General features: G+C 33.1%; 1 protein-coding gene across 2 annotated transcripts in view; it reads right to left on the minus strand.

Moving 5' to 3' along the window:
• Positions 1–388: 388 nt before the first annotated feature.
• LOC136027487 (probable RNA-binding protein 46) overlaps positions 389–18,583 on the minus strand; it is a 73,702-nt gene continuing 55,507 nt past the window's right edge. Inside the window, exons 5-8 of one of the 2 annotated variants that reach the window (XM_065704799.1) lie at positions 15,488–15,595; positions 9,400–9,511; positions 5,642–5,795; positions 389–1,988 (exon numbers count right to left, since the gene is read on the minus strand). In XM_065704799.1, coding sequence (XP_065560871.1) covers positions 1,973–1,988; positions 5,642–5,795; positions 9,400–9,511; positions 15,488–15,595 — 390 coding nt within the window. In that variant the 3' untranslated portion in view covers positions 389–1,972. Of the gene's footprint in view, positions 1,989–5,641; positions 5,936–9,399; positions 9,512–15,487; positions 15,596–18,583 lie in introns of both variants that reach the window. The other variant, XM_065704798.1, reaches the window with a different exon arrangement.

Raw genomic sequence — 18,583 nt, forward strand, 5'->3', positions numbered from 1 at the left:
TGTGGGCTGTACGCCATCTGGGACATGCAGAATACAATGGAATAGAGGAATATTTACTTGAGATAATTCGACTCAGGTTACCGGATTTCAATGGTCGCGAGGCTTGTTTTCGCAAACTTCAAGTTCACGCCCTTTACAGTAGATACTAGAATGCTAAAATGACATTTCCGAAAATGATAAAAAGAAAAATATAGATAAATAAAAGGTGAATATAGAATGATAAAATGACATGTCCGAAAATGATAAAAGAAAAATATAGATAAATAAAAGGTGAATATAGAATGATAGATGATTATAGATAAATAAAAGATAAAATATAGAATGCTAAAATGACATGTCCGAAAATGATAAAAGAAAAATATAGATAAATAAAAGGTGAATATAGAATGCTAAAATGACATTTCCGAAAATGATAAAAAGAAAAATATAGATAAATAAAAGGTGAATATAGAATGATAGATGATTATAGATAAATAAAAGATAAATATAGAATGCTAAAATGACATGTCTGAGAATGATAAGAGACAAATATAGATAAATAAAAGATAAATATAGAATGATAAAATGACTCGTGTCTGAGTTAGAGTCCAAACTCGAAAGCAAAAAAAAAATGCCTTGGTTTCAGAACAGGATACAATAACCATATCATGGGTCAACAGTCTATGAATCTTATTCCAAAAGTCAGTCAAACAATTCTGAGTCTTACTTCAGGACTTAGTTCAGGGTCTGAATGCTGCTTAAATAATATTAATAGAAATACAATACATAGAAAATATTAGGAAATAAGGGGAAAATAAACACTAAATAGGAAATTGTACCGTTAATGAACAATATAAGCTGACGATGCAGAACTCAGTAATTTTTTAAAGTGTAGCCATGAATGATAAACAGCAAATCTACAGCGAAAACTGATGGAAGTGACAATAGTATGGAATATGCGTGAATTAGGTCAATGTCCCTGTTTTACGCAACCCACTTTATGCTAATCACGATGGAGGAAAAAATTAAAACGAATTTAAGTAAAAACTGTTGAAAATGTTTACCTTTAATGAAATTAAACTCACCATTTAAGGAAAAATTATTTCCTTAATTATTTAATAAGTAATTAAAACACGATAGAAACTTGATCTTGAATTAAGTTGATGGAAATTTTAAAAGAAAATCATGAAAGAAAGGTGTTTCTTTTTAGAGAAAAGTTATCTTTAAGAACATTATCATAGAAAAATAATCGACTTGAGTCTCTCCATGCGAATACAGGCTATCATAGATTTACCAGTTTAGCGCAAAGATGTGACTACAAGGTGTCACTATGACTGTCATTTTTTAATGAAGAATTAAAAAAAAATTACAACCATAAAAATGTAACATTTTTTTAATGAATTATTGTACCAGCTCTCAAGGAAGATCATTTTAAGTAGAATTAAGGCTATCCCAAGATGAATTGGAATGTTTGAATAAATGTACATAATACTATATGATATAGTCATGTCGCGATGGCCCATTATTTATTCAAGGGGCAATGATTGATCATATTGAGACACTGATTATTTTATTACTTACCCTAATTAATGTGATTGGGAAACTGAAGAAATAAATTTATGTTGAATTTCTTTAAAGCATGATAGAAGTAAATAATGATAAAACAAATTGTAGTCCAAAAATAATTTAATTTTTGTCTTTTATGTAGCTGTGGTTTCATCTCTTTCAAAAGAGAAATAGGCTTTTAAATTCACTGCACCAATTTGATTAGCAAAAGAAACGGCAGAAAAAATTTCAGAAGTATACAAAAACATTAGCTCATTTTAAGTAAAAATGGCGAAAACTTAATAATTAAACCATTAAAATATGTACAATATATAACACACTTAATCAACCTGAAACACGACCAGGAATCAAAAACAATAAAAAATAAACAGATTGACTTTGAACTTCGAATTAAGCTTAAGAATGTAGTGAAGCTCTGTGTCGTAGATCATTCACACCGCTTGCTGAAAAATATAAAAAAAAACATCAATGAATTTAACATGAAAGGATAATGCCATGCAAGATAAAAAATTCACATCGATTGCTGGTGAAAAAATATTAAGTAGAGAAATGACATGAAAGAAAAAAGTTAAAAGTGAGCAAAGGCGAAAAATTAAGGACTTCCCTTTATATAAAGTTTGTCAAGAATAGACACTCCAATATACTATACATAAAGACTAAATTGAAAAAAATGAACGTAGAGAAATAACCTGAACGAAAAAAGTGGAAAGTGGACGAAAAAGAAACGAAACATCAATGAATTTAACATGAAAGGATAATGCCATGCAAGATAAAAAATTCACATCGATTGCTGGTGAAAAAAATTAAGTAGAGAAATGACTTGAAAAAAAAAAGTGAAAAGTGAGCAAAGGCGAAAAATTAATGACTTCCCTTTATATAAAGTTTGTCAAGAATATACACTCCAATATACTATACATAAAGACTAAATTGAAAAAAATGAACGTAGAGAAATAACCTGAACGAAAAAAGTGGAAAGTGGACGAAAAAGAAACGAAACATCAATGAATTTAACATGAAAGGGTAATGCCATGTAAGATAAAAAATTCACATCGATTGCTGGTGAAAAAATATTAAGTAGAGAAATGACATGAAAGAAAAAAGTGAAAAGTGAGCAAAGGCGAAAAATTAAGGACTTCCCTTTATATAAAGTTTGTCAAGAATATACACTCCAATATACTATACATAAGGACTAAATTGAAAAAAATGAACGTACAGAAATAACCTGAACGAAAAAAGTAGAAAGTGAGCCAAGGCGAAAAATTAAGGACTTCCCTTTATATACAGAGTTTGTCAGGAATAGAGACTCTAATATACTATACATAAAGACCAAACTGGAAAAAATGAATGTAGAAAAATAACATGAAAGAAAAAAGTGAAAAGTGAGCAAAGGTGAAAAATTAAGGACTTCCTTTTATATAAAGAGTTTGTCAAGAATAGACACTCTCCAATATACTATAGATAAAGACCATTGTGAAAAAAAAAGAATATAGAGAAATAATATGAAAGAAAAAAGTGAGCAAAGGCGAGAAATTCAGGACTTGTCTTTATATAGAGTTTGTGAAGAATAGACACTCTCCAATATAATGTATATAATGGACAAACTATGTGCGTCAGATTTGAGATTGTTTTAATAGACCTAAGCTACAAAACTTGACCTGAAACGACGGCACGAGAAAGAGTGAAAGGCGGCTTAAAAAAAAGAAAAAATACAGGAGTAATGTAGTGACCAAGCTGGAAGTAAAGATAAAACGTAAAACATGAGAAATCACTACACAAAAAAAAGATAATTCTTAAACTTGAATGCTCTAGTTTGTCTACTTTTCAGTAAATAACCCTCAATATTTGATTGATTTTTAACTGATACATAAAACGATTTTCAGTTGATGGCAAGCAAAATATAAATTTTGTGAACTTTTTTTTCTAAGAAAATGGATCAAATACGAACCTAGATTACGAAAATTTTGTTTTTTTCCCCAATTATGAGCCCTTGCCTGTGGGTTCTGAAAGGATTCGAATTCTACCTCAGCAGTTAACTTTAATTCACCACTAAACAAAATATCTTCATTGGGGTGGGGGCAAACACTAATTTCAATTTTGTTTTGGATGAAATTTAAAAAGTAGCTTATCCAACCGGCAAAACTGTGACTAAAATCAATAAAAGTTCCCTGTTTTATGTACTGACAAAAATCTACCCTGGGTATTTTCTTTTAGAAAGTTCCGAAATTTACTTTCGCTAAGAGATACCAGCCCAAATTGACTCAGCGACGTCGCTCGGCCGTTAGCACTCTAAAAACGTCTAACTGCCAATGGGGAATAGAGGGGTCCTTCTACAATTCAGCCACCATAACTTAACATAATCATTTTAACCTTCAAAATTTGCAAGAAATAGATTTGCAAGAAATAGATTTGAAAGATCCGACCAAAAAGAAGAATCTAGAAAGTCTAGAAAACGGTTCCTTGCACATTTATTTGCGACTATTTCTATTCAAACCTGTCAAAGGTTAATACTGCTGATAGTGGAGATTATATTGTTCTTAAACTAGGGCAGTGTGGTATTAGGTCAAATGCGACGTTGTATATCAAAAAGGGCAACTTAATACGACAAAAAACAGCATACCGTTTTTTTCCTACATATAATTATGTAGACTTGATTATCGATGTTCTCAATTACAAAACATCGAGGTACAAAGTGTTTTATTCAAAATTGGCCTTAACGCCATTCGTCAATTTTCTTTGCACTTGTCAGCAACAAAAGGAAATAAAAAAGGAAACTAGAATAAAAATTAACATAATTAAATGTAATTTCTACATGATTCTTTGACAATTTTTAGCTACAGACACATACAACAACACACACATACGACTACACACACACACACGACTACACACACATACGACTATGAACAGATGCGACTACACACACATACAACTACACACACATACAACTACACACACATACCACTACACACACATACGACTACACACAATAACGACTACACACACATACGACCACACACACATACGACTACACACACATACGACTACACACACATACGACTACACACACATATGAATACACACACATACGACTACAAACACATACGACTGACACACATACAACTACACACACATACGACTACACACACATACGACTACACACACATACGACTAAACACACCTGCGACTACACAAACATCACTATAACTTTAGTAAAACTGAGCTATTTATTATGCGTGTTAATGTGTTATGCATTACGAGTATCTTAGTGTTATGCATTATCGAGCTATTTAATATATATTAATGAGCTACTGTGAGTATTGTGAGCTACTTATTGTCGTCCTTTTCGTCAGAAGTGTGATTTTGTAGTTTAGTTTTCTTCTCATTTATTTCCTATACTCATTTGTGTACATTCATCTATGTAATAGAAGACATAAATAAATTATTATTATTATCATTATAATACTCCATTTTTAATTACCAACTTGGGTGAAAATGATAGAAGACTTGAGAGCCATGGCTAATTAGCGTAAAGCCAAGACAGATAGTGTCTGTGAGAAGCAAATCTGGCATAACTTTTCAGAATTGTATAAAAAATTACCACATCTTGATGATAGTATAGCATCCATCCTAGGGCAGAACTAAGGCAGAACCATACTAGGGCATACAATAAGGTCAGGGGCGTAGTTGCGGCATTTTGATGGGCGGGGCAAAAGGGTCTACATCCGGAGAGTCAAGGGGCACGGGTTATATGATATTTTTTCTCCAAATTATTAGTGGGAAAGTGACCCCCCCAAACGACGCATCTGAGTGAGGGTAATTTAAATAGTCATTCAGTCCTGAAAGTTATTTGAAGGGAAATGTAGATAAGAAAATAATTCGATGATTTTTTACCCGTTGTGGCTATATCAAATTTTGAGCTATAAAAAGACAGCAAAATCTGGTCAATTTTCCTGTAAGATTGAATAAAAAGTGCAAACCAATAAAAAAGGTGGAAATCACCGATACATACTTTGGGTACGAATAAATTCATGAATTAAAAAAAAAAAAAAAAAAAAAAAAAAAAAAACTGAATAATGTCAATACTCTACTACCCTACCTTGAAGATAATTTTTTCCCACGGCGTGTTGGAACACTCCAATATCCTGGTAGTGTGGCACTGCAAGAGGTGCCATTGATTGAGGACCTATCTGCTGCTGGGCCATGTGACCTGTATTTGAAATCCATGGGGTGGCATATGCGTCGTAGTTGAACTGTTGTAAAGGGGTTAAAGGGTTATATTCACATGCAAAGGTTTTAGCAGGGTTGATACTAGGGTAGCTAGGGTAACTAAATGGGGGACGGGCATAAGGATCGGTTAAATTAGGATAATAATAAGGCAAAACAGCGCCACCTAAAATATTGAAACAAAGGAATGTTAAATCTTTTGATTAGGTATATCCATTATTTCAATTCGATTGAAAAAACCTCGTCGGCCATTGTAATAAAAATACATTTTAAAAAATCCAACGATATTTCCACAAGCTCTTATTAGCCGCCAGAAATAACAGTGACTTTCAATAAGGAGTTAAAAATTAAAAAAAAGCAGAAGATTTGTATAATGATATGTACAATTATGCTAAAAAGAATATATGCATTTAACAAAACTTCTAAAAAAAAAGTATTACGAAGAGGAAATAAGGAATAATCCGGGGACAAATACAGAATTAATGTTTGGGAGGGAGGAGGACACTGAAAAAAATATGGCTTCTCTATCAGTTTTTTTTTGCACATCAACCCTGTAATTAGTACTCATTTTTGATCCTCTGGAGGAATACCCCTAAAAACTACCCCTTGAATCCACTCTTAGAATAATCCACTTATTTTCTGGTAGGTTTGAGTAGAATTTCAATCTTACACGTAGTTATTATTTTCTTATCAAAAATACTGGCTAAAAAAAGCAATAAGTAGGATGCTCCATTCCCCAAAACCAAAGAGGAAGAATTTGTTCCAGAACTCAATTATCGTTAATAATTAACAATTAGCTTCAGCACAAAATGGCAGCCTCAGCACAAAATGCAGAAATACTTGTGCAATTATTTAGTTACAGCAACAAATATATTTATAATACAAATTAATTAATGTATCGTTTTGCGTTATGATAATTATACTAGCAGTAATTTCTTTATAATAATTTTTAGTTAATACAAATAAGCAAATATATAACGATAGAAGATTTTTTTAACCCTAAAACAAATGCATTTAACATATCATATGATACATAAATTAAATACCTAAATTAATTAATAAATTACATAAATTAATGTACATAACTCAATGTACATAATTACATACATAAATTAATTAATACATTAATAAATTAATTAATTTAATACGTAAATTAAATTCCACTGAATTATTTTCTTACACGTAATCACGTACACAGACTAGGGGCGGAGTACAGAATTAATATTTTTTATAGGGGGAAGGGGGTACCAACAAAACTTGAGCTCCTCCTTAGTATTTTTACTCCTTTAATCTGTGCAATTTTTACCCTCCTGGGTAAGGGGGAGGGGGTACATACCCCCTGACACCACCATCTGGATCTTTCCATGACAGGCATAGTCACTGATGTAACAGTCTTTTTGCGACCATTTTTGCTATTTTTCTTCATCGTCTTTTTGTTGTTTATTTCCAGTCCTTTGTTCTTATTGTTTTACTACTCTGATATTTTTAATTTTTAATGGTGCATAAGAATGAATTTAATTATGTAATTGTTCTTTCTAGTATAGTTGCATGCATATAGGCTTGTCTGAGCCTAGTAAGGTACAAATTTTATCACAGGCGCTTTTGTTATCATTTGTTGATATTGAAACTTATTAAAAGATAAAACAAATTATTAGTAATAATAAAGGTTATAATGTAATTAATATAAATCAGTTATTAATCGATGTAAAACAATTACAACAATCATAAAGAAAACACTCAAAGCTTTCCAAACCAGCAAGAGAATATAGAATATAAGAATATAAAAAATAGATAGACTAGCATTATTAGCGCTATTCACTTTATTCTTATTATTACAAAAAACATCAAAGCACACGACTAAATAATATGGCCTCATTTTAGTATATAACCCTGCTTCTACCGTCCCAAATATTTTTCTTTCCTATTCTCTCATGGAATCAGACTGTTACATAAGTTAAGCAAAAAAAATAAAAAATAAAAAATAAAAAAAAATAAAAAAAAACGAGAACTATGAGCTAGGCAGGACATCTGAAAGATCTCTGTTAAAAGAGACATAAGACATCATTAAAATTCCAAAACAACTATTAAAATTCAACATAAAACTGTAATATACAAAGGAGTTTGGCAAAATTAGCTAAACTTCTTTTTTTTTTCGCGTTTCAAATCATCAATAATTTCCTCCGATAGCGTATCGAAATGTCAGAGAATTTCAAAACAATTGTTCTATAAATATTTTATTGACTCGTGGAACCATGATTGTTTCATGGTTAAGATTCTATAGTGGTTTCAGTTAGTAACAGCTTTTTCTATAAATTAGTAAAACTGTTACTAATTTTTACATTATTTTTTTGAGGAGGGCAAACACATACTTATAGTAAGTAAAATTAAGGTAGGTAGTCTCTAAAAGCTGAATGGAAGTATTTTGGGTCTCCACACAGTAGGAAACTAAAAACGCGTCTCAATTTGGCAGATACTGCAAATCTGCCAGAACATCAACTTCAATCCTACAAAGTTAATGGTCTCCAATCCGTGAACTACCCAGACATTAGCGGTTCTGGGCCTCATAAAATGGGGGAGAGAGCAAGGTACACCTAGGTATACTAAGGCATTAAAAATAATAATAAAAAATGACGTCATATACCAGAAAACTAGGATGGGGCAGTTCCCCCCCCACCTAGGCCTAGAAGCGCCAATATGCCAAGACGGAACAAGTGTCCATTGAAATTTGCAAATTCGCTATGCAGATTTGCAAAATCTGTTAAATTGAGCTGCGCATTTAAGCAATGAAAGTTGTTTTCCGGTACATACCTAAAAGATTTTACTCTATACTTTTCCGATACCCAAAGAGCGTAATCGTAACCTCAGTAGCTCATGCTTTTTGCTGATGCTGATGAAAAATAGCGTGAAATTAAGTAACGAAGATTGAACTTGCAAGATAGACTATTTTAGCGTCATTATTTTAGTAGCGCTTATTTTAAACTACTACTGCTACTAACAACTCACTGCAGTACCAAGCCGCCTAACCCAAGACAGCCACGGGCGCTCTGTTCAAAGCTTTCCTCTTTATACCCTCCCAAGAAGTTCTCATTTCCCTAAAACCCTTATAATGATCTATATTTGTCAACATTCTCCCTGCTTACCCTGAGGAATCTTTCCAGTCCCCTAATAGCATCCCAGCAATACTCCCAAACATACATTTCAGCCCCTTTTCATTCGACTTTACTCATATGTATGTTACCTCACAAATCCGTCACTGTTTCATGTTTATACATAAAACGAAACACACTTTCATTTATGCACCCATGCATTGGGTGTGAATTTTTTTTTTACCCTCAACATATTTCTTTCTTTTCCGAAAGGTAAACAACCACTTCTTACTTCAATGAACCAATTTAGATACTCCCTTTTTAAAGAGCTTCCGGTTCAATAACTCACGGATAGATACTGGAGAAAGTCACCCCCTTCTTCAGTGACAAAGCTTTGAAATTACTAATTTCTCAGCCCTCGTTTGATTTTAATCTTTTTTTATATGGGGGGGGGTGGACTTTCTTCTTTCCTAATCATTTCTGAAATGTATGAGAAGCAGCCTTTAGGTCTAGGTACGGCGGTAAGAAAAAGTATTTTTGGTACCATTAGGAAGAGTAGCAAGTTCTTCAAAAGTACTGAGCATGGCCAAATCCAGGGCATCATCTTTGTCAAGCGTCAATCTTGTAGCTAAAATCTCCTTATCTCCAATGGTCACCTACAATAAGAAAACCAAGTGACATGGGATAAACACTGTGTTCCCGGAGGATATTGTATTTTAATTTGTGTAATGTATTAATGTGGTCAACTATACAAGAATAGTTTACTATTACTTTTTTATAATAGAATAGTTACTTTTTTTTACTAAAGTAAAAAAGGTAAAGGTAAAGGATACGGCATTAGACTTTACAGTCCGTACCGGCGGTGCTGATCTCCGTTTCTTGGTCCTTCAGCCAGGAATTGCAATGGGGGGTTGGGGACCAGCCATCCTATGCTTTTCGCACACCCTTCCTGTTTACCTTCCCCAGATTTCTCCAGGTACCCATTTAGAGCTGGGTCGACTCTGACTAAGCTTACAGAGTCACGCCACTGACCCCCGTCCCAAACTGAAGAAAACTGAAGAAAAATTTGGCTCCCCTTTTTGGCATACGCTTAAGAAGGTAATTTGCTTTGAAAAGTATGTGGCATAAGTTATTGCAAATTAACTGCGAATACGGAACAGTTTATTAAATAATGCCTTAATATGTATTATAATAGTTATTAAAATAGGAGTAATTTCAATGAGTAAAGAGTAACTTACAAAACATTTGAGTGTTAATACTTAATAATCATTATTTCTCATTAATTTAGTCATTTCCCTCCATTTCCCCAATTTTATGATGATTATACAAAAGTTAATTCACTTAAGACGCTTGTTAGCCGTATTCAGAAAAATTAAATTGAAAAGTGCTCACTGAGTCAATTTTTGCTCGTTCCAGCTGTTAGTTGACTCTTACTTGGAACGAACAATTCGATCTCTCATGCTCTTAACTTTTTGCCGAACCGAGAACATGCTCAATATTAGTATCAACAAGGGCGTTTCCAGGATTTTTTTTTCGGGAGTGGGGGTATTTTTAGGAGGGTGGGGGGTTTACAATAAAACTAAACAGCCTATCAAAAATTGTATGCATTTTTTTTACATTTTTATGAATCGGAAAATATTCCGACGGGTGGGGGAGATCGAACACCGTGAAGAACGAAGTGTCCTGTACGTAATTCTGCGAGCTAAGCTATGCCCACAGTTCAACTTACTTTCCATGATTGACCAGTCAGATCTAAGGTTGAAGGAAATAATATAGCTCTACATTTGGACAAAATAGAAATAAAGGACAAAATAGAGCTCTACATTTGAAAGGAATGAGTTTAAACGAGAGAAAAAGTAGATGAAAATTAGTATCATATTAAAACTGATAAACTAAATTGATTGTAACAAGAAAATTTAAATCGATTTTTTTTTCTCCTTGAACTTTAACTAGTACGAGTTGTATTTTGATTATTCATTAATTCTTTGTAAAAATTCAACGGTCTGAAATTCTATAAGGGGAGACAGCTCTATAGAAAGGATGGAAGATTGAAAAAAACAGTTTTAGAATCTGTACACTAAAAGATGTGATACATAAAAGGTGTTTAAGAGAAAGGTATTTGGGAATAAACGAGTGTTCACATAGACTTTTCACATTGTTCTCTCACCATTAAAATTGTCCGCTTCTTTAGCGAGAAAAATAAGTTCAATACGGAATAAAGATCCAAGAAAGGCATTAAGATCCTCCAGAGACATTGCTGGCGGATGCTGCCGAATCAACTTTTCAGTTGCTAGGTCTTTTTTACGTGGAAAAGTAGTAAGCCTGTCACCCGACTTCGCGACAGCGTGGATTAATCCCTGGGACCCATATTGCCAAGCAGAGCATCCCTCCACTGCGCTAACATAGAGCTTATTTTACTGTAAGTGTGTACATTTTGCGTAGCCTAATTTATTTGATTATTTGGGCTTATGGAAATTGTTGGTTTAACAATCAGGTCATTTTTTGATAAAAGAGCGAAAAAAAAACTATTTCCACAAAGGAGCATTTCTACAAAGAGGAAAATCTGACTGCGGAACTACAATCCTTCAAAAATCTGAACTCAATGTTCATTAACTAAAATATAATATATATCTATCTATATATATAAAAATAAGTTGTCTGTCTGTGGATCTGTGGATCAGGTGACGTCATGTTTCTGTGTAGACTGACGTCATGAAATTAGTTGTCGTCATTTTTGTTATGACGATGCTTAGTATATTGTAAAACACATTAATTTGGTTAATAATATACCATTTAAAACACCAAAATGAACATGCTGGAGTAGTCACTCGGTGAGAGAGGGTGTCAGAACGGAGAATGAAGGTCCCAGGTTCAAATCCTGGTTAGGCTAAAAAAGGTAAAAAACTAAAAACTAAAAAAAAAACTGAAAAAACTAAAAAAAGGCAAAAACTACAAAAAAAACTAAAAACTAATAAAAAAAATAAAAAAGCCAAAAAACTAAAAAAACTAAAAAAACTAAAAAAAGGAAAAAAACTTAAAAACTAAAAACTAAAAAAAAACTAAGAAAAAGGAAAAAACTGAAAAATAGAAGAGAAAAAGAAAACTAATAAAATTAAGAATAAAAATAAAAAAAAATAAAAAAGATAAAAACTAAAAAAAAAGTAAAAAGAAAAAACGAAAAAAAACTAAAAAAGCTAAAAAAAAGGTAAAAACCAATTAAAAACTAAAAAGAAAAAAAGGTAAAAAACTAAAAAAAAATTTCATCTAAAAAACTAAAAAAGGTAAAACCTAAAAGAACTAAAAAAGAAAAAAAAACTAAAAAAAGGAAAAAAACTGAAAAATAAAGGAGAAAAAGAAAACTAAAAAATATAAATAAAAATAAAAAAACTAAAAAGATAAAAACTTCAAAAAAAAACTAAAAAGAAAAAAGAAAAAAACTAAAAAACCTAAAAAAAGGTCAAAACCAATAAAAAAAAACTAAAAGGAAAAAAAGGGAAAAAATTAAAAATTTATTTCATCATATACCAATTCAAAAACGAATGTATACCGGGATGACGACCGGGACACAGGGAATATAAATGACACAACTACAACGGGGACGCCGGGGGCACAGGGGGATATAAATGACGACCGGGACACCGGGACACAAGGAATATAAATGACGCCCGGGACGCTCAAAGAGAAATCACAGACTGGGACACCGGGACACAAATGACGACCGGGACACAGGGAATATAAATGACGACCGGGACACAGGGACATAACTACAAAGGGGACGCCGGGGTGCACAGGGGGATATATAAATGACGATGGCGACTCAGGGAATGGTCGATTAGCAATCACCATCAACAAAGCTCAAGGGCAATCATTAGAATCATGAGGTATAGATCTGAATACGGATTGTTTTCCCATGGACCATTATATGTTGCATGTTCAAGAGTCGGTAAACCTGACAATCTATTTATATGCACAGACAATGGGACAGCAAAGATTGTTGTATATTCGCAATTTTTACGTAGTTAAAAACATATATATATATATATATATATATATATAAATATATATATATATCTATCTATATTCACAGGTGGGACATAGGGACACAACTACAATGGCGCGTAACGACTTACGCGCGCGGGGGGGCGCGAAGCGCCACCCCAACAGCTAGTATATATATATATATATATATATATATATATATATATATATATATATATATATATATATATATATATATATATATATATAATTATATATTTAAAATATATTTTAAATTATATGTTTTAAAAATTATATATTTTTACATTAACTAAAATAATAATAAAAAATACTAAAATGTTTATTTCAGGTAGGTTCACTTGAGCAATAAATAAATACAAAGTTTCAACCAAGTATTAACGTAGCTCATAATTAACCTTCTGCGGATGAAGGATGACAGATTGTTGAAAACTGTCCTTTTTGGCCAACCGTCCAGGGCTAAACGGAAAGCAGGTCGTTCGCGGTTGGGTTGGGAGGATGTACAGAAAGATTGAAGGGAAATGGGAACTTTCTGGGAATGTATAAAGAAGGAGGCTTTGAATAGATTAGGATGGAGGAGTGTGAGTAGCTGTGTTAGCCTCAGGCGGCTTGGTGCTCCGGTGAGTTGTTAGTAGCAGTAATAATTAACCTGATTAATATAACATAGTAATTTTAAGGGTCGCGTATTGAACTGTGTCATATTATTAAAGAGGATCTCATTTTATTTTTGAATTCTTAAGGATTTAAAACCTTTTTTGTTCAAAAAAAAAAAAAAAAAAATGAATTCAATTCGCAGGAAATTATTGCGGCAAAGCAAAAACCACATATAAACAGATATTTATGAAACGCAGTATTGCAGATCTGGAAAATGTAACTTCCGTCCGGTATATATAAAATACAAATTAGATTTCCAGCCTTCACAACAAATGCAGGGTTTGTATTGTAACTGAACACTCCGCTAAGTTATAGTCGTTCTTTGAAAATATGCAATTGCTGTCCCCGTTCTGAGTGAACGGCTTAAAAGTACAAACTAGATTTAGTTTATTCGAGTGACATTCGAGGAGATAAATGGAAAAAATGTAAAAATAGAGCAACAGATCGCAAAAATAAAATTAGTTTTAGACTGTATTTAGGCACATATCAAAATAAAAAAAAGAAGTTATTTGACATATGATTTGGCTTTTCACGCATTCGAGAGAACTTTCAGAAAGTCAGCTGGGGATGATTATAAAAGTTATTTACAACTGCCAAAGAGCCGTTTGTTTTTAATTGACATATTGTACTTAATCTAAGATAACTAAACTGCATATTCATAATTTCAGTCGACTCTCTATAACTCGAAATCTTGGAATTATTTTTAATCCCCTCGGAAAAACCTGTCTAAAAAAATCAAATCATTTTTATACAACCCTGAAAAGGCTTATACCAGCTTTGCGTCTCACTCAAGACTAACTGTCTTGGCTTTTTCTCCGATTAGCCATGAGTTGAGGGCAACTTGATTTTAATTCACATCAAGTTATCACTAAGCCATTTCTAATTGGAGATGAGGCCAAGACAGATAGTCTGAAGAAAAACCATACATAGCTCCATAAATCATAACTCGAACAAAAACCATAACTCGAAATAATTCTGTGGTTGTATTTTACCTCTGTATGTCCAAATGACCCAAAAATTAACTCTAAAACCCCAAATTCAGTATATAATTCGCCGTTTAATTTTCATTTTACCTCCAAAAGTCAAAGTTTACCTCTGTATCTCGAGGTATTTTTCAGCGAAGTCGAAACCCTGGTATGCAGCTTGCAACGTGTAAACTTTGATATATATATAATTTTGTTTAACATATTTTTGTATCAGATTCGGTTAATGTTCAGGTGTCGTTCCCTAGGAAACTAAATTTATTAATTGTATTTGAAAATAAAGTCTTGGCATTTTGAAAGTCAAGTCTTGATTTGTCAAGTCTATAACTCAAATTTTCATTGGGCTTACCTCTATAACTTGTTACTTTTATAAGTTGAATATTGTGTATAATGACCTGTATAACTCGAACTATGCGTAAGTCGAACTAAGCGTAACTCGAAGAAAAATCGTGCTCTAGTAAATTTCGAGTTAGCGAGAGCCGAATATATAATTATATTTTTGCTAAAAAAAACGAATTACCTTGTAAACATTGGGCTTACCTCTATAACTTGTTACTTTTATAAGTTGAATATTGTGTATAATGACCTCTATAACTCGAACTATGCGTAAGTGGAGCTAAGCGTAACTCGAAGAAAAATCATCTCTTCTAGTAAATTTCGAGTTAGCGAGAGCCGACTATATCATTATATTTTTGCTAAAAAAAACGAGTTACCTTGTAAACATAAAGTCTGTTCGGTGTATCAACAGCCGGTGGATTGTTACTTCTACTTTTTACTTGTTACTTTTAACTTTGAACTTGTTAACTTAGGAACTTGTTCACTTTGGAACTTGTTACTTTTATAAGTTGAATATGGTGTAGAATGACCTCTATAACTCGAACTATGCGTAAACTCGAAGAAAAATCGTGGTCCACTAAATTTCGAGTTAGCGAAAGCCGACTATATAATTATATTTTTGCTTAAAAAAAACTAAGTTACCTTGTAAACATAAAGTCTGTTCGGTGTATCAACAGCTGGTGGATAATTGCTTAAAAGTTGGTATGTCGGCACCCCCCATCCGTGCATTTCACAAACACGCATAAGCTCCTGAAAAATAAGTGTTTATCAAAGCTAGAAAGCTAGGAACATTAGAAAGCTAGAAAACTAGACATTTTCAAAGTTCAAACATCCGTTCCATTTTAATTGCAAATTACTAAAATACAGATTGTGACTACATAACCACAAATTACAATAATTGTAGCTACGTTTATTCACTAAGTTATGTAGTTAATATGAACAAGGAAAGAGCTATAGTAAAGTAAAGTTTTACTTTTTCTCTCAATTCTACTTTATTAAACAGTAAATAACTTTAGCGTAAAGAGCAGGACGTTGAGGGAGGAACAGCCCCTTTCATACACGGAGTAATTTCTGTTCGTTTTAAGTTTTAATGTCGCTCCTTACTTTCAGTTAAAAAAACTTGTTTTTTTATTTAATTTCTGAACGTTTTTGAATTAATGCATGTTTTTATTTTGGCTCTCCGTAAATGAATAATTAAAACGAAATTTGCGCATTAATTTTTTTTGGCCTAATGGCTTTCCCTTAGTTTTGATCAGACGATTTTGAGAAAAAGGGTGGGAGAGGAGGCCTAGTTGCCGTCCAATTTTTCGGTTACTTAAAAAGGCAACTAGAATTTTCAATTTTTAACGGACGTTTTTATTAATAAAAAATATCCATAACTTACAAATTAACTTACGTAACGAACTTCTGTATTCGTATATATTTATTATGTATATGAGGAGGTTTGCCCCCTCGTTAGTACCTCACTCTTTACACTAAAGCTTTAATTTTGTCCCAATTCTTTAAGATTGACACCTGAATCACAAAGGCTGTAGAATAAATAGCTGAAATTACTAAAAATACTTTAGCGTAAAGAGCGAGCTATTTAGGAAGTAATGGACCCCCCATATGCGTAATAATATATGTTCGTTTTAAGTTTTAATGCTGGTCCTTACTTTCAGTTGAAAAAACTTTTTCATATTTATTTTTTCATTGTTTTTTTTTTTAAATAATGCTAGAAAATCCTGCGGCCCCTTCATGGAATTTCTCTTCTCCCATGACAAATTCCTCCAAGAGAAGATCCAAGAGAAGACATAGTTATTATGTTTTTCGACTATGCTGAACCGAATGGCTATCTCAAAATTTTGATCCGTTGAATTTGGGAAAAAATGAGCGTGGGAGGGGGCCTTAGGTGCCCTCAAATTTTTTTGGTCACTTCAAACTTTTAATTTCCGTTAGAATGAGCCTTCTCGCGATATTCTAGGACCACTTGGTCGATACGATCACCCCTGGGGAAAAAACAACAAACAAACAAACAAATAAACACGCACCCGTGATCGGTCTTCTGGCAAAAAATACTAAGTTCCACATTTTTGTAGATAAGAGCTTGAAACTTCTACAGTAGGGTTCTCTGATACGCTGAATGCGATGGTGAGATTTTCTAAATTTAAGACTAAATTTGATGAAACTTATATATTTAAAATCAGCATAAAAATCCGATTCTTTTGATATATCAATTGGTATCAAAACTCCGTTTTTTAGAGTTTCGTTTACTATTGAGCCGGGTCGCTCCTTACTACAGTTCGTTACCACGAACTGTTTGATATTCTTGATTTATCATTGATTTTTTTACTTTTCACGATTTCATCTCATGGCATGTAAGTACATATATAGGGACTACCGATCCCCTTAAAGCAGGGAGCTCTTTTGACTCCCCTAGAATCCTAAGAAATATCCAGATTCTTCTGGCACCCCACATTTTTTCCACCGAAAATGTATAAATGTATAACTATAGTTATTATTATTATAATTATAATTGTAAAATTATAATTGAATTAAATGTATATGTACGACATATTTATTAAAGCTACAAAAATGAAATCAATCTCAGATCCTAATAGAAATGAGTTCGGCAGGATTCGGCGTCAACATCCCCCCACGCAAAATTGAGCAGCCACAGAAAAAGTACAAAATATGTACCTCAAAATGTCGATCATATGTCCTAAGGGATAACAAAAGGATCAGATATCCCGAACAGTTTTAGGACAGGGGTTGGTTGGTCTACGATCACTTTTGACTTACAAAGAAGGACTAAAACTCTCAATTTCCGACCGAATGAGCCTCCTGTGAAGTTTCTACGATCACTACGGGAAGACTGGGGATGAGGAACGGGCAGCTCCCCTCCTATAGGGAATAATTTCTGCTAATTTTGGAGTTTAATGTTACGATTTAATTTCATGATAACACTGTCGACCAGAAATATTCCCAGAAATCAAGGAGATTAAATATCAATTTATACATTCACCCCTCACCCTTCCTTAGAGCTAATTCTGCATTGATCTGAAATCTCAATGAGAGTTCAGATGCTTTGGCATTAAAATACACGCTTTGAGCACATCTACCCCCTCCCTAGCTATCAGACCTTTTGACTAGTTTGAACAAAATGTCAACTAAAAAAAATAATAATTGTTAAGGAGTGAGGGCACATAAAAAGAGCAAGGAGAGGGGGGGTTGCCCTCCGGTATATCTTCAACTCTCTCACAACTTATATGGAAAGTTTCAGCCTAATACAATCAGCCGTTGCTTAGATAGTGCAAATATAACCTTTTCACAGCCAGTAAGGACATAATGTGTTTTGATTGTTTCGCATACCTCACAACATTTTTTTTTTTCAAGTTCCATCTTAATACTCTAAGCATATTTATATGCTAACAATGAGCAACATGAATAAGTTACATCCCATGGAACAGGGGCTACTAAAGGGGGGTGTCTACCCCGGAGCCAGTTATTTGATCTTTGGACTAGTTTTAATCAAATGACTATCTCAAAATTTTGATCAGATGCATTTGGATGAAAAAGGGTGTTGGGGTGGGGGTTACCCTCCGATTACTTTTGAATATTATAAAGGGCACTGAAATTTTTGATTTCCAAATTAATCGATCCCTTACAAAGTTTACAAGACCACCCTTCTCACAAAAACCTTATATCTTAACAATGAGTAGCTTACATCCCTCGTCCTCGGAGCTGGACGGGTGGTTG

This window comes from Artemia franciscana, chromosome 5 (assembly GCF_032884065.1).
Source record: "Artemia franciscana chromosome 5, ASM3288406v1, whole genome shotgun sequence".
Lineage (NCBI taxonomy): Eukaryota > Metazoa > Arthropoda > Branchiopoda > Anostraca > Artemiidae > Artemia > Artemia franciscana.